We start from the raw sequence: 16,968 nt of genomic DNA, 5'->3' as shown, positions 1-16,968 counted from the left end.
CAATTTTAGAATTGGGAGGAGCTATCAGATGCATGAAGTTTAAGAAGGGCAAAATCACAATTTTGATTAATGATTTCCTTATACAGTGGAAAAGTTCTTATGCTTCTTGACCCATACACTCCTTTAGGGGGTACAGGAGGCTTTTCTTCAGCATAGCCAACAAGCAAGTTTCTCAAATAATATTTAGTTATTTGTATGAGTTGGTTTTCTCACTGGTGAGGATGTATGAATGGAACCTGGGTTAGAGAATGAAGGAGAAAAGAGAAACAGGCAGCCTGTTTTCACACTTGTCTCCAGTCACTCCTTGGTTTAGGTCAAAAATCTTTATGGGAACAGGCTCAGAGGGTATGTTTCTGTGTTTCATTGATTGCCTTTTGCCCTGGCATACCCCATCTCTACTTCTATAGGCTGACATCTGTATGATACCTACCTACTGCAGTGGCATTCAGAAATAATCTGCAGGTTTCTCTGTTGCAGTCATGTTCAATCTAGAAAGCCACAGCCACAACAGTGTCACTTTTCCCACCCCAACTGCTGTTGGATCTTTATATTCACCTGTTGGCCAGTGCATTGTTCAGAATAACCAGAGAAACCATTACCAATTTTACAACATGTAAGTCCCTTAGAATGTAGGGGTAATATTGCCTAACCAAGGCAGTATTTTCAATACATAACACTAAAAGTTACAATAATCTAACTGCTCCTTTTTCCATATTTGAGTAGTTTTAGGAATACTCACATCAGCAAAAAATCACGCTTTGCTGTGCACTTGCTGTTGACACAAGTTTCACTGGCAGATTTCAGAAACAACCACGAGTGACCACAGCCACCAAATTGCTCTCAAGGTACAACACACCACTCATGGCCAGTTAGGCCCAAAGGCTTCCTTGACAGCATTCCTCAACGCAGGCATACGTTTCTCTCTGTTTCCCATCACCAACTTTCTCAAGAAAACAGTTTCTAAATGCTTATCATCAAGTCTCAAGTTTCATCTTCTCATGTAAACCCACATATTGGTAAGAAAGGCAAAGAACTAAACCACACCCTAGCTGCTTTCAGAAAGGAAAAAAAGGCTTTTCTTAGGCATGCAGCAAGAGCAATTTCCCATCTCATTTCCAGGCTTGGCTCGTGCTGCTGTTCATTCAGCATAACAGAATCTGTTTGGCCTTTCAGTGGAGACTTTAATAAACTGATTGATTGCCAAAATGATGACATTTCCACACACCCACTCTGCTATTGAACTGAAAGACTGGAAACATTGTGTTAGCTCACAAACTTGGTATCAGTTGGTGAGGTAGTAGGGATAATAATCTAAAAGGTTAGCTGTTACTTGCCCTACTCAAAGGTAATGCAATTCTCTGGAGCAGTGAGTTAAGAACTCATTCTGGTCTGAGCAGATGGAACTGGCAGGGCCTTTTAGTCCCAGTCCATGATCTCTTGCTACTCACAGTTTTTCTGAAGTTGATTAGTCTTTGAATTTCCTTCAGGATCATTTAATCTTCAAGCTTTGTCATTCTGTCTCCTATTTTTCTTTCCCAGCAATGCAGGCTGCACTTGACATCCTTTTCTTAGTGCTTGTTCCTGAACAAAATGCTGCAGGTGGTTTTCTCAGCCTAAAATTTCCCACAACACCAAGATGGTTTATTTGCTTCCTTTCAGCCAGTCTGTTTCAAATGGCTTTACAAAATATACACGAATCAAACTTAAGTGTGACTCAGACTGCTTCAGGATCCCCATCTGTATGGGATCAAGCATTTGCTTGATAGTGTATCATGGTCATGTTTATTTTGCCTTTCCTTTTTGATAGTGGACCTTTGGCTTTTGTACATAAAATCATCTTCTTTGTGTGTGTATAAACCCCTTTGAAGTAGTTATTACTTTCCTCCAAGACATTTATTGAATTAAGTACAACTCTGCACTGAAAAGACATCAGCCACAACACCTCCTTCTAAAAAGAAAGTTGATCCTGTTACCTGGTTTGCATTTTCCTCGTAACAATGGACCACAACTCTTAGAAACAAAGAGACCCAGATTTATGCTTCCTAAGCATTTGGAGATATGGATATGAATATGATAAGAACAGATGTGTGCTGGTTCTCCAGCCTTCAGAGCAGTTTGGAATTCGACCATGCACTGGACATCCCAATGCTTATGACTGAAAAATAAATCTTAGGAAGTAAAAAAGAACAAAATCATCTTAGTGCTCAAGCCTCTAACTTGAGATTAAACCTCATTGATTAAACTCTAGTTTCAAAATTCTTGTTGGCGGCACATTCTCAAGAACAAAAAATAACTGCCCAATTTAGGAACCACTGCTACATGTTAGACAAAACAGAATTCCATCTTTCTAATTATTTACACTTCGAGTGAATGATTTGCTGAGCCTTTTTTACTACTGTGAATATCTTGGATGATGTTCAAAGTTCTGCTGGACCAATCAAGTAATTACTTTCCTAATTAAATGTTTTAGTGAATGCAATGTGCTGGCTAAACGAAGAGCTAGCTTGCTGTTAGGCCCTCTGAAGCTCTTATAAAAGCCTAAGGACATACTGTTACAAAAGAATAGCCTGCCCTCACTTACACTAGGCTGAATTTTTTCTCATTTATTTATTCATTGTTGTGTTCATCGGCAGTGGGAAAATAACTATGTATTGGCCAGGGAGCTTCCACAGTGGGAATGTTGAGCCAAAATAGCTTTCAGATAATCTGTGTATCTCTTAAAAGGTGAAGGAAGCCACACCAGCACATCTGGCATCAGGACAATTCCCTGGTAGCAAGCCACACTGATACAGTATTCTCAGTGCATACTGTAAAGTCTGCTGGTTCTGAAATTCATTTGCAGTGTTTTGGATGAATGTGTGTATTTGGTTGCATGTGAGCGTGTGCTGAGGTCAGGGTTCCTGACCTAGATTGTACCCTGCATGGCAGGGTAAGACACTAACGTGGCTGCTGTGGTAGCATTTTCTGCTGTTCATCTGGCGTTGTTTCTGCTGAGTCCAGTAGTGAGAAATTTGAGATCACTGCTTCATACAGATCAGGGGTCATTCAGTCTGCTGTAGGAGATGTGCTACTTTTTAATTCAGGAGTGCCACTTTCACTTTCATCATTAGGAGAGGGGCTGCTGACTGTGATGTAGATATCTCCAAGGACTACCATGAGTCAGACTTGGTTCACAGGATACTGTACAGCACCTCATGTCTGCACTTGGCTTTAATATAGAAGCTCTCTTCTCTCCCTTTGAACTCTTCACCCTCCCCTCAGGTATAATGCCTAGGTGTCCAAAAGAGCTTTGGATTCTGCAATATGCAGAATCTATTGAATCTACCTTCGTTCTAAAAGTGAGAGTGGTTATAAAATTCTGCATCATTTTATGCAATTAGTGTAGACTTGTATAATTTGGGCTGCAACAAGATTTCCTGTTGTCCTCCCTGGCCCTCTCACACAGTGTCAAATATGATCACTTCCCATTAGTATCAGTCCATTAAAATACCAGCCTGACTAGGGAAGCAATTGCAATTCTAGATATACATGTGAAATTATTTTGTATGCGTGTATGTTAATATATGTATGTACCTTGCTGAAAAGCATAAAAGTCTGGATGCCAGGTGGGTGTTGTAGTGTGAACAAGGTAAACATGCTGTGTGCAGATAAGATTTCTGTAGCTGAAGTGCTAGAATCCCCACAGGAAGACCAAGGCAGAAAAATGGCCATGGTTTTCCTCTAATGCATCTGCTCTGTACATTCACTACCTTTTAAATTTTTTTTCAGTGTTGTTCCCTAATGGAAACTCACACATCTATTTTGAAAATTGTAGAAATATCCCAGGGGAATTTATTCACGCATCAGACCTTTCCCTTTTTCTTAATACAGACTAGAGATATATGCAGAGAAGCTGATTCAGCCATGACAGCAATAGAGGTCAGACCTCTGCCTGGTATAAATTTACATCATTTTTCTCTGGCAAGGAACTGCAAGAACAGCAGATGATTAACTTCTTCAAAGCATTGCATCGGGTCCTTTTGAGCTAAGACTTCTTTACCTTGTTACCAACAACATGAAGCTAATTCAAAATCTGGGAAGCAGTTCAGTTCTATTCTGCTTTGTAGAAGCTTTGTTCCTCCCAATGAGATAATACAATAAAGAGCAGGTTAAGACTTTGTTTTCAAGATCTGGAAGCAAGATCACCTATATTCCTTAGACTGCAGGCATTCAGAGCTTTTCTAATTCAGCCACAATCTAGCAATTTTGTCGTTCTAGTCTAATGTGCACTTTTTGTTCACAGAAATACTATTTGTTTCAGATATTTCTCTTGGCCTGTTAAAAGAGTGGCTTTGCTCTACAATCACCATTTTCTACTAGAATGTCACAGTTTCTAGCTCAAATGCAGGCCTGATGCTAGGAACACAATGCTGCGAGCCAGTGAGAAGGAACCTCAATTCCCACCTGCAGAGCAACTGCTGCTCAAACCACAGGACTAAAAATTACTATTGGCAAAACCAATATTAATGGTGATGTATCCCCTTCTCCTTCTGTTCTCCTGCCATTGTGGTCAATATGCAAAAACTAGGATTTCCATTATGACTGGATTAGAATTGTCTATACTACTGCTTTAGAAGATGAAAAATAAGAAACCCAAGGAAATCTAGCAACTGATAAGCATTTCTTGGACAATTTTAAGAGGTTTTCTTTCAAATAGAGCTATCTGTTTAAGTACACCTGTAAGTCAAAATCCCGGTTTTCTCTTCTCCAGAGTACTCACCTTTCTAATACTAATAGTTGCTTTCAACCCACTGCAGGTGGCAGATCCATCGGCTTTTTACAGTAAAGATAGAAATTAACTTCAGTCCTATCACCTCCTGACTACCTCTACTAGACTGGTTGCAGTAGTCCACAGTTCCCAGGGATTCATTCATCCCCATTTGATGAATTGATCTAATTTGGCCTATTCTGTTATATACAGAAAAAGGAAACCGACATTCTGAATCCAGAATGAATTACTGCATTCCAAGTTATTTTCAAGTAGAAGCTGAAGAACAGGAATCACCCAACATAGCATATATATGTATGTATATATGTACAGAGAGGCAGTTTTTTCTCCTGGGTGAACTACTTGCCTGAAGCAGTGGTTTAGCTGACAAGAGACTGGCTTTCCTTCCTTTCACTAGGGTCCTGCAAGGTTAAAGGTTCTCATTTGACTCATTTAGCTAATAAAGGCTAACTAGCAGCAGGGCTGAACTGCAGAAAGGATAACAGTATGTATGGGATGTATCCATCTTGCGAAATGTCTGTTGACACATATCCAGGATTGCTACAGTTGAAATTTGCAGCTGGACTCTAAAGCCCATTCACTCCCATTGTTGGAGAGATAAGATACACAAACTAACTGTTTCTGCATCTGTTCACAAAATCCTGGAAGCTAAACCCAGAACTAACTCTTGTCCCATTAACTACACCTCTTGCGCTTCTATTAGAATATCACATTTCCTATAGATACTGAATCCTGTACAGAACTTTCTTGATAATTGCTCTACCAAAAACCTCTGGTCACTGGCATTGCTGACTTCTTTGAAAGAGTACCTGGAGATAACTACCTGCTACAAAAGTATCAAGGTTGGTGATTCCAGGTAAATTCGGCTACCTTTCTGTAGCCTGGAGCCACGTACATAATTTTTTTTCCCCCAAACCTCACGTGTAATCACTGTTTCCTCTTAGCATCAGCAAGCATTCCCAGCATCCTGCTGTGAGGCTCATAACCTCACAGAGGGTGTCAGATTCTCTTCCAAGAGCCAAACAGGTGACAATTAGGCAGAGCTCCACATAAACCATAAGATCTTGTTGAAACCCTGCATTCCTCCTTGTCTCATACTCTTATAACAAGCTCCAGGTTACAGTCCCCATTTACAGCAGAGAACAGAATTCTTCAGAGGCATTCCTGGAGGGAAAAAAACTGTAACTTGTGTGTATTAGTGATGTGCACAAACAAGAGAAGAAAAAAACCCCAAATCCAACAACCTTTGTGGTTGTGGGGTTTGATCCTCTTTGTTTCACTTCATTATTTGTAGGGTTTATATCAGGGATGTTAAGGGTATGGCCATTGGATGGATATAAAGGGCTTATTTCCCATGCACATGCAGGTATAGGCAAAAGACTGGTGTGAGATCTGTAGGCTCATCCACCCCTGGATGAGATTGAGCTTTGTAGCTATCACACCAGAGCCTTGAACCAAACAACTTCAGTTCATGAAGCTGTTCTAAGAAAGCTTTGATCCATCAGGGAATTATATGGACTCAGTGTTTAATACCTCCTGCACTTAGACATTGGGCTTCTGTGACAGACTTGGAGACCTTCAGGTGCCATGACTGATTACAGTTAGTGAGACTGGAAAAGCACTTTGCATCTGATTAATGGCTTCACAGGCACTCAGCATTTTCAACAGTGACATAATTATTTTTTAATGGATGTTTATAGTGATTACTGTTATGCTACAGGGTTTTTATTAATCATTAGAAAGCTGGCTATCCAGACAACTGGAATTTAATTATTTGTCTGAGAATTCATTATAATCAAGGGGACAGACAATTAATAACTAATTAAATCCACTGAGATGCTGTGGGAAAGGAGTGTTAATCCTGTTGCTCACTTGTGGTGGAAAGTGGACAGATACAGAGCTGTTTGATGTTAATTTGGAAAAGATGACATCTTTGTAACATAATAGATTACTTAAGCACATCAGTAGTGAATTTACTACAGCTATTCACTTGTCCAGGCACAATAAGCTGAAAAAACCCTTTAGATTCTTTCCCTTTCCCTGGTCTGGATTAATTATGATGACTGAGGACTTTGAAAGGTTGCAGATTCCTTTGAGTTAATAAAAGCATCCAGAAGACAGCTTGATTGTCTTAGTTGGATGAAAAACTTCTGGATTATACACTGGCTGAAACATGAACTTAGATAGGCTAATTCACATCAGAAAAATTGGAAATTTATTAACACAACATTGAGATTATTTATGGTACTGGGGCAGAACATATTGTGGAAATCAGACCCAGATAATTAGGAAACATAATTATACTTTTTCAGAAATCTTTATGATATTGTTTTATCCAGGATATAGTTAATCAAAAAGAAAATTGTCATCATGATCTTTTTTTTACCTAGTTCTAGTGGCTTTTCAGAAAACAAATGTTTTAGCTCTTATAGTTGCTAAAAACCCCCAACACTGTGTGTGTTTGACTCTTGGCTAGTATCCATTAGATAATCCACTCATCCCAGTTCATGGAGAGCCAGTGTGTTCACTGCAGTTGACAGTAACAACAGAAAAGCCACGAATGAATCTGAGGAGACTAAAACCTGATTTTGCCTGGAGGCAGTCCCTATGGGTGAGAGAGGAATTGTGAAGTTCTTTGACTGGAGTCTCTCCTGCTTCTTACAGAAATTTTCAGCAGGATCACAGTCATACCAATCCAATCCCACCATGCTGAAATCAATACAGCAACCTTGATTTAATCAATCCAAAGTGGGCAATCTAATGTAAAGTATAGATTCACAGTGAAGCATACTCTGATGAGTTTCTCATACCTGGACATTAGCAAGTTTTATGGAAGTCAGATCTTTTTAGACTCCTCCTTAATAACCCTATCTACTTAAAAAATTTAACTAGACAGAAGCCAGAGTCATGAGAAATGCCACGGTAAATCCCAGTATGGCCCAGGGAAGTTCATAAGATTTTCCCTAAAAGTTCAGGGAACAGAATTTTATTTCTGAGCAATAGGTTCCTTCATCACTAGACCATGACAAATGAAGACACACAGCCTATTCCCCCCTGGTTCAGGGCTGGACAGAAACAGTTTGGCATCTTTCAATGAACTGTGCAACCTTAGAGGTTCCTTTTTATCAAGGCCCTCCTTTCTTTCCCAGCACATTCGGCCAGAACACACAGTGGAGTAGGAGGCCAGGAAATGGTCTCTGACTGGAAAAATCTAGCTGCCATTTCTATTAACTCATCCAGCAAAATAACCTTCCCAGCAATTGTGAAAGCAGCTGCAATTTTTTCATCCAATGAACTGGATAAAAATCTGTGGGCAGACAGAGAATGTTTTTAGTGTATTTTTGAAAAAAACATCTGATTTACTAATAACTCACTGTTGCAGAGCTGCATGTGAAAAAATAGATTCACAGAATGGATCTGGCCAGATTGATCAGACACCAGAGGTTTCCTTCTCACTAGATCTGCATCAGGTTAAAGCAGAGTGCAGTGCAAACCTGGTGGAAAAACAACTGCTGATGTGATGGTCTTAGTTTGTGGGATGCAGCTAGGGCTTTAAAACCAGCTCTGCTGTGACTAGATGCTTGGGCTTTGTATGTGGTTATAAACTACCTGACCCTTCATGAGATCACCAAGAGTCCCTATTGGGACTTGGTTTTTTTCCTCAGGATGCAGTGTTAGCCTAACCATAACAGGTGGTAGACTCTGTCTTAAATCAAAGCTGGTTGTTTTCCTAGTAATGCTATATTCCAGTAAGTCTTGTGGTCTGGACTACTGACTAGACTACACTAGATCATATCATATCAATATGGTCCCCTCCTGGCTTCAAAGTCAGTGAATCTAAGTATATTCAGCTGCAAACCCTCAGTTCAATTATTTTAATGCTGAATTTGAAAACAATACCCAAGTTGAGGTACTTACTGGAAAAAAACAGCATGTGTAGGGTGCCTAGCAATAAGAGAGAATGCTGCAATGCCCTAGCCTTACCTTCACACACAGCAAAAAAAAAAAAAAAGGGAAGGAAGGTCAGGTAAGGAAAGATCATATTTTTATAAGAAAGGAAGCTTCACAACCTCTTAGTCTGCAGCTGCTGCACCAAAACAAGTCATCAGGAGCTTTCAGGCTTCACAGTTAATGTGGCCTCTCTACTGACCTGTTTTGAGTATTTACTTTAGTTTTCACTTTCACACTTTTTTCTTCATCCTGCGCAATAAAATCTCCAAGCCCATCATGACTTACTGGGATGCAGAAAAAGACTGGAAAAAGGACTCACAGAATCAGTTTCTGAGGAATTGTACATAAATGCCAAGTTTCTGCTCTCATCACAAACTGTGATGCACTTAGGCTTCTAATTGTTCACTTATTTTCATAGAAAAACTGAGATTTAGATACTTTAACCATGTAGACCTGACTAGAAGGAACAGATAATTCAACAGTAAGAGCCCAGGTTGACCAAGACGGAGGAACACACAGGCTCATCTCCTTACAGGGAATACAGAGGAGGATTAAGCCTTTTAACAGTTCTGCTAGAGGACCATCCTCAGGCAAACACTGAATACTGCATTACTGCTCTTCTATCACTTGTACTTTGTAGTAATATGGAAGAAGTGAGTCCTGAAATCAGACCCTTTAAATTTTATTGAATTTTATTGAATGAAAGCTGATGCTTTTGAACACCAGATACTGCTAAGATGATGAACCACCTAGTTACAGTGCCTGAGCTCCTGGCACAGGCAACCAGAGCCCCCGGGTTAGGAACCTGCCTCACGTCGCTCAGCAGCAAAGTGTTAGCTATACCTGTGCACACCCTCAGCCTCCCTGCCCTGTGTTGTGCATCACCTTGCACACATTGCCACAATTTGATTCAGACCTCCCCAAAGCCCATGCAGCTTTAAATGCCTGAGTTTCTCTAGCCACTGCCTGTGAAGAGGGAACATGAGTGGCAGCAGCAGACAGGGGAAACAGCAGTGGCTGGTAGGCACCTGGAAAGGGCCAGGGCAGCACAGTGACCAAAGTCACTAAAGCGTATCCAGGCCCTGACAAAAGCTCCTTTACAAGTCTGAATCAGAGAAGGACTCTGTAGGAATGGGGCTTTGACCTGTAACCATTTCAGCATTGAGAGCTCTGGATGAAGCAGACATTAAGCAATGTCTTGCACACAAAATATTTGTTCGCTGCTGTTGGGATGATTTTCTAACTTCTGGGGATCTAAGACAAATTATCACTGCAGTTTCAGATGGAGGTCTTATTCCTCACTTCCAGCTCAAACCTGGGAAAGCATTTTGCTATGCATTCTTAAATAGGTGCCCTATTATGTACCAGAGCTGGCTATATTTTAATATAGAGGAAATTACTCCTATGCCAACATAATTTATAAAACACTTCATGATGAAAACCATTTCTAAGATGAGGAAGAAAGGACTCAGGTTTCATAGGGAAAATTATTTGTTTCATAGCTTAAATTTAAGTTCAGAAGTGTAGGTAGTTCAAATTCTAGCACAAGGCATGTAGTTGTTGATGTTTTTCATGTCAAGCTGTTGGACCCAATGAGGTGAGAATCTCATCCTTCATTTTTAAAAATTATGTTTTGGGTTAAGAAGCACTGTAAAAATGAGACAAACCACACCCAGAAAAACAGGGTGAAAAGGCAAAGTGAATAAAAAGATACCAAATTCATTGTATGCATAAGGGTCTTACGGATCAATCTGGTGAACTGTTCAATTTTAGGTTGATAGCATTGTAGGATTCAGCTGAAACTGTGTATGAACTAATGGATGGAAGAAAAAATATTCTGTGATCTCCTTGCCATACTGAACACTATTGCTGTTGATAGCATACCTTTTAATTCCTAGAGAGCATAGTTTAGGAGTCAAGAAATAGTAATAATAATTTCAGAAAAGATATTTTAAGTCTGTTTGCCTCATTTCAATGCTGTTGTTCACAGGATTTCTATGAAGGTATCTTGAAAGTGCTTGGAGATGATGATGAAAATGAACAAGAACAAGTTAAACTCAAGCAGGGTTTAAGTGAACTCCCTGAAATTTATGAATTACACCAAGACATCCTAGAAGAACTGGAAGAGAGAGTCCTTAAATGGCAAGTACAGAATGGCATAGTTTGATGGCCTTAACATACCCTCCACAGCAGGTGGGTGAACTCATTGGTGTTCCCTTGACCATCCCAGCAGAAATGAAGAGTAGAACCTGAACTACGTTGGCAGATTTTGCATACAGACAGGAAGGAAGTAAATGTAGAGGCTATCAGGCTAAGAAATCAAATACTGAAGTATGTGTCCAGTGAACAGCCCATGACTCTGAAATGGCCCTGTCAGTCAGTGGGAGAACAGCCAGCTTCATATACATTATCCCCTGCCAATTCTCAGTCATCACCAAGTGGCTTCACACTCATAGCCTGAAGGTCACAGACTCATGCTGTGGGAAGCAGGAACAACTTATATCAGAACCAATCCTAAAGATCACTTGCTTACAGAAATGTACATAGCAGCTCTGTGGCTCTCAGTTAAGGGTCAGCCCCTTTCTCCCAGCACCAAGGCAGGAATCTGCTACCCTATGCTTCCAAGCCAAACAGACACTGGCAGCCTGTTAATGGACTCCATCAAACATCCTTACAGGGCAAATTCTTTCCACGAGAGAGTAAGACCATGACTAGGACAGACAAAGCTCCAAAATTCATTCCATTGAGGAGACCCCTGACTTAAGCCAGGCTGCCAGGTTCTATTGAATGATGGACTGTGAAGCCCCACACCTCCAGCCTGCTGGACTCCAGGAGGCAGTGGTCACTGAGAATGCATGATCCTACTTCTGCACTGAAAAATTAAGGAAGTCAACTAGATGAGGAGAATTTTTTCAGTAACAATGCTAAACGCAGGGCACAGGTCTCCTTGCAGCCCTGCGCTTCCCAGTGAAAACACACAACAAGGCAAGGAGAGACTAAAGGGAACTATGTTTTGGTTTGTGTCCACCAAGGGACTGTTGGCAGAAAGACTTAAGAAGTGTCATTGATGATTTATGATTTATACACTTAGAACACAAACAGAAGTAGTGTTTCCAGCTGGGATCTAAAATGACTTGGGTACTAAAGAAGCCAGAACCCTACTCTAACAGCTGCCAGTTCCCTAAGACAAAATGAACACAACCATAAATGCCCTAAGAGTTCTGTCCAGAACTACTCTGTGGCACTGGGGATAAAAGAGGACTGTATGGTAAATGCTGCCAACACAACAGAAATACGTATGTTATAGACCTGCACTCACACAGGTTCACACAGGTCATTAGCACACCTGAAGCTTCAAGCAAGCCCTTCCCTGTGCCTGCACCCCCCCAGACACTCTGTTGCTCTGGACATCCCCAGGAACTCACATTCCTCTGTTAAGTACGATTCCTCTTTTGCAAACTCAGATTTTGTTCTGTTCTCTCCTTGTACATGCTTTGTAAATATTTCAATACTGTGCATCTGAATACTGGGACAGATGACAGTGAGGCAGTGCTGAGAAGCAGGCAGTGAAGGAGAGCTGAAGATCTGATACTACAACAGATGTTATATTCTCCCCCACAAACAGTGCTCCAAGCACTGCAGCATTTGGAAGGTCTGTTTACAGAAGCAGGAGCCATGTCCTGAAAGGAGCCTCACAGTGCTGCTCTGGCAGAGGCTCAGCCAAAGGACCAGCCCTGCATGGTGCCCATTCTACAGCAGCCGGTGGTGTTGTCCAGTCTGTCACTGAAGCATTCCCTCTTTCCTTCCGTTTAGCCAAGGCTTTAGGTGCTCAGTGTCCCGAGCCACTGTGGGTCTAATACAATGAGCAAGAAGTATGGCTCTGCTTCTTCACTTTTATTTATTTGTTTGTTTATTTGCTAGTTCTTTTCTTTCTGTGGCCTTAGGGAGGAACACCAGAAAGTTGCTGATGTTTTTCTCTCCAGAAAATCAAGGCTGAATCACCATACAGCATACATTATGCAGTTTGACAGGAATTTGGCTTTGCTAGATGAAAAGTGCCTTAAATATTCGCAACTGGCTACCATGATTCAGGAGTTTGAGGTAAGGCTCACATGGTTTTTTACGTGCACTGATGCATGGCTTTGCCATGGGGATTACTCAAAGATTTTCTTTTTTTTCTGGAACTCCACCAGTGTTCACACATAGGGTAGAATGGAAGAATAGCCTTCATAGCCCTGGTGCTAAAATTGAAGTGAGAAATTCACTTGTGCATGATGTGTTTGTTTCTATCTCTGTTGCCCACACACTCCTGTGTGCATACACAATGTATGTTGGTGAATCTACAGATCCGTGAGTATATTTTGCTGAAATATAGTGGAGTGGTTCTCAGTAACTTATTGACTTATCAAGCTCTTTGAGGATGTGCTAGAGTTAACAACTAAGATTATAACTAAGATGGCAGTTTGTTGCTGAGCTCGCATCCCCCCTGATCTTTGTGTTTCTTCCCTTCCACTGAGGACAGCAGAGCTCTGGTGACAGCCCTTACAGTGTGAAACACCAGCTTTTGAAAGTGGTGCAGCGTGTTTTCCAATATCGTGTGATGCTCACAGGTCAGTAAAATCACTCTCAAAAGTACCCAATAAAAACACTCCCATGATGTTCTGTGCCTCCACTTTGCTACATATTGATGCCAAAACAGCTAAAATAGGGCTAAAGCAGTATGGGATTTCCTGGGAACTTCAATATGCTTAGTACAGGATTCAGGAAGCATCAGGCAGCCTGGGAAGAGGCAGGCACTTCTACAGGACAGCCACGTTGAAAGGTCACAAAAAAGTGTAGTCAGGTCCTTTTAGCCATTCCTTCTTGGCTTTTTCCTTCTGTGAATCAGGAGAGGCAGAGTTCAGCCTCACTGCCAACAAACAGGTTTGATTTTTTATTATATCAAGTGCAGTTACCAGAGACAGTAGAAGACAGGTGGCCTCAGAGAGGAGACTTTGCACTGCATCCTGTATCCTTATCAACAAAGCAGTTGTACCCAGTACTGCACCATAAGTCCTATGCACAATACATCTAAAGCTAGTGATTAGTCAAAAACCCAGTCCAATCTTGCTGCATTATAGGAGGCAGCAATATAAATTTAAATTAACGGTACACTTACAGATTTTACATTTACAGTTATACCTTCCCTTTACATTCAGGACCACATGTATAACTACCACCTGAGTCTCTCCGGAGGGGGTGTTATGTTCCTTCTCTGCAAGCCACCCCAAATACAGCAAGTCTGAGCCTGTGAGGAGAGAAGGCTTTCTGAAGCAGGATGTGGCCCCTAGAAAGAATTGGGAAGTTTAGAACTGGCTAGGGAAGGAAATGGTGAAATGTAACAATGAAACTCAGTGTTGTCAAATAATTTAGCCAGAACACAAAAAAGCAAGGATCCATACACATAAAGACAGAGAAATATTTTGGGCATATGTATATGTGTGGGTGGACAGGGATGCAAGATTAGTTATGCATGGTACAGTAACAAGATAGCCATAAACCCTGCCCATACAGCTGATGAAGGGCACAGCGTACTAGAAGGGGCTTCTATAAAAGCAGCAGAACAAAGTGACCATATGGAAAATTTATTAACAGCACAGATTACCAGCAGTTTCATCTTGCTCCAGACGTTTTGATCAAGGATGCAACTCATTATTCACAGCTGGATTTGCTTTTTCAGTACAAGCAATAGAAATGAACACTGGATGCCAATACTAGGACTTTCTTTCTTTCTTCCCTCTCTGGGTGTGTCTACATTAAGGGCAACTTCCCAGACTTGTGGCTTGCAGTACTTAGCAGTCTCACATGATCCATAGAGTGTTTGTGGTGCATGCACGCAAATACTGCATTTATGTAAAGGGAATTGGCATATCCCTGTCAGAAATAGCCCTTCTGTTCTCTGTTCTCCCATTTCTGTGGTCCACAAGATAAATTGCAAACATGCATCATGGTATTTTGTGACAAAGCTGGAAGGGCTTCAGTGAAGCTCCAGTGACTGGATTCCATCTATGCTTGAAACAACTTGAGCTCCTCCTTGTCCCAGGTACTGAAAACTGGGAAAACAACAGCTTTTGTGTCCAGTGAGATAAGGTCTGCTGGATTAAGATATTACAGAAAATAGGTTTACTACTTTAGTTCTTAACCTCAAGAAACCAAGCCCCTCTTTGCCTGCTAGGACAGGATGAGTCTGGAACAGTGCAGTCCTTCAGATTCTCAGGCGTACTTGTGTGATAACTGGCAGATTCTACCAGATAAGGAAGGGTATTTATGAGGATATTGGTTACCACTTACTGCACCACAACCAAAAAGATTTGTCCACTCAGTCCATAGCTAAGGACAGAGCTTGCAGCAGTGAAAAAGAACACTGAATATTGCCTGATGGCATCACACAACCCCTTCCTGCCTGCCTGAGTACAGGCAGATGCTTCCCAGAATGTAGGTAAAAGCCAGGTAGCATTCAGGATGCCAGAGAAGGAACAGCACTAGAAAGAGAAATGTGTATGGATAAAATATTCAAGGGAACAGACATCCATGCACAGCACCAATCTCAGCACAGAGGTCTCTAGTTCTTGGATGCAGAATTTAGGAGCCTGGACTAACCAGCAAGATAAGAATGAAGTATTTCCAGGCTAGGCTCTTAAAACTGTAGCACTTACGTACTACAGTCTTTAAAAGCATAAAGACCCAAAGAATAAGCAGATGATCCAAGAAAAGTAGTCCGAAAAAACACTAGTTAAAGGTTTGTATATAATGCAAGTATAATTGCTGTCACACTAAGCACTATTGTAGGTATCTTACAGAACCTATTTTCAGAATATGATTAAGTTCAGCAGTAATTATTTGAACCTTGCTTGTACAGAACTCGTGTCTCCTTCCTATGCCCATAAAAAGCATATGATTCATTTACACTAACTATAAATGTAGCCAACAACGTTTGTTCAGATGGGAAAACAGAATTCATCAGAAGAACAGTTATTTGTAAAGTGGTGCTACTCAGCACCAAGAAACAATTGACCAAGAAACAATTTTGTCACTGTTTATTTATTTATACCTGCCAAGTTATGTGAGGAGCTCAAATCTGTATCAATGCTCTTGCATTGATTCTCAAAGTAAGATACCATCAAAGATGAGTTTTGCTTTGGAAAGTGGCTATATATACACTTAACTATTTGGGAGTAAAATGCTGTGGGACATTACTGTGGATGGCCCATTCCTGGAAGTGTTCAAGCCCAGGTTGGATGGGGCTTTGAGCAACCTGGTCTGCTGGAAGGTGTTCCTGCCCATGGCAGAGGGATTTGAACAAGATGATACTTAATGGCCTTTCCAATCCTAACCAGCGTCTGATTTTGTGATTAGGATTTAATGTTTTAGCTAACAATACTACAAATTATGTCGACCTGTATTCTGATTGTTGGATGTCTGTGTTTGTTTGGTCATTTACTACAGATTACTTGAATAATCTTTGTCCTGATTCTACAGAGTATGAAGCCACACAAGGTAAAATGAAACTGGTAGAAGAAAAATTCTGCTCTGCTAACATTGCTTCTAAAGAGGTGCAAGATCTCTATACTGGTAGTATATGGAAGATGATTATTTTCAAGATTTTGCATTAATAGGCTAGATGTAAAATCTATAAGAACTGATTACTAATTTAGACAAATTATTTAGGACGAGAATCCTTTTTTTTTTTAAATTGAAACATATGGGCTTCCTATAGTTTTGATGTGATGAAACTTACGGAAGAAGAAAATATCATCTATACAGGCATAGTGCAGACACTGTAGTTTTGCCCCAGCCATGGAGGAAATCCTAGTCCTCTTTGGCTTTGTGAATATTTGGCCTGGTCATTGTAAAGTCAGTTCGGGTGGCTCCCCCTGACTGATTGTGTACCATTATCTATGGTATGCCTACTGTGCTCTGTGAACTTGGGAGAAACCCAGGAGATTTGACTTGCATATCTGTATTCTGGATTCCTTAAGGCTACCTAAAGTTGAAAGACATTGCATAAAAAGCAGTTCTGCAAAATCAAGAACAAATCCACTGCTAACACCATCCTTTCCAACACTTGAGATAAAGCAGAAGTCTTTTACTCCCACTGAAATCAAAGCAAGGTTTAGTTGCGGTATCTTGTGGGAATAGTTTCCAGGCTGGAGTAAGCAGCAGTAACATTGTATTAAAGAAATCAGTTCACCCCTCTTACACTGATTGCA

General features: G+C 40.8%; 1 protein-coding gene and 1 long non-coding RNA gene across 3 annotated transcripts in view; one reads left to right on the top strand and one right to left on the bottom strand.

Annotated features, from left to right (window-relative positions):
* Positions 1-16,968, bottom strand: part of LOC120410691 — an 82,188-nt gene that overhangs the window by 28,842 nt on the left and 36,378 nt on the right. The gene's annotated exons all lie outside the window — the stretch shown is intronic.
* FGD5 (FYVE, RhoGEF and PH domain containing 5) overlaps positions 1-16,968 on the top strand; it is a 95,790-nt gene that overhangs the window by 46,991 nt on the left and 31,831 nt on the right. Inside the window, exons 6-9 of one of the 2 annotated variants that reach the window (XM_039559273.1) lie at positions 10,710-10,861; positions 12,664-12,820; positions 13,245-13,329; positions 16,205-16,255. In XM_039559273.1, coding sequence (XP_039415207.1) covers positions 10,710-10,861; positions 12,664-12,820; positions 13,245-13,329; positions 16,205-16,255 — 445 coding nt within the window. Of the gene's footprint in view, positions 1-10,709; positions 10,862-12,663; positions 12,821-13,241; positions 13,330-16,204; positions 16,256-16,968 lie in introns of both variants that reach the window. The other variant, XM_039559272.1, reaches the window with a different exon arrangement.

This window comes from Corvus cornix, chromosome 12 (genome assembly GCF_000738735.6).
Source record: "Corvus cornix cornix isolate S_Up_H32 chromosome 12, ASM73873v5, whole genome shotgun sequence".
NCBI classification, from domain to species: Eukaryota; Metazoa; Chordata; class Aves; order Passeriformes; family Corvidae; genus Corvus; species Corvus cornix.
The sequence above is the reverse complement of the archived record's forward strand: the minus strand, read 5'-3'. Positions and strand labels throughout refer to the sequence as shown.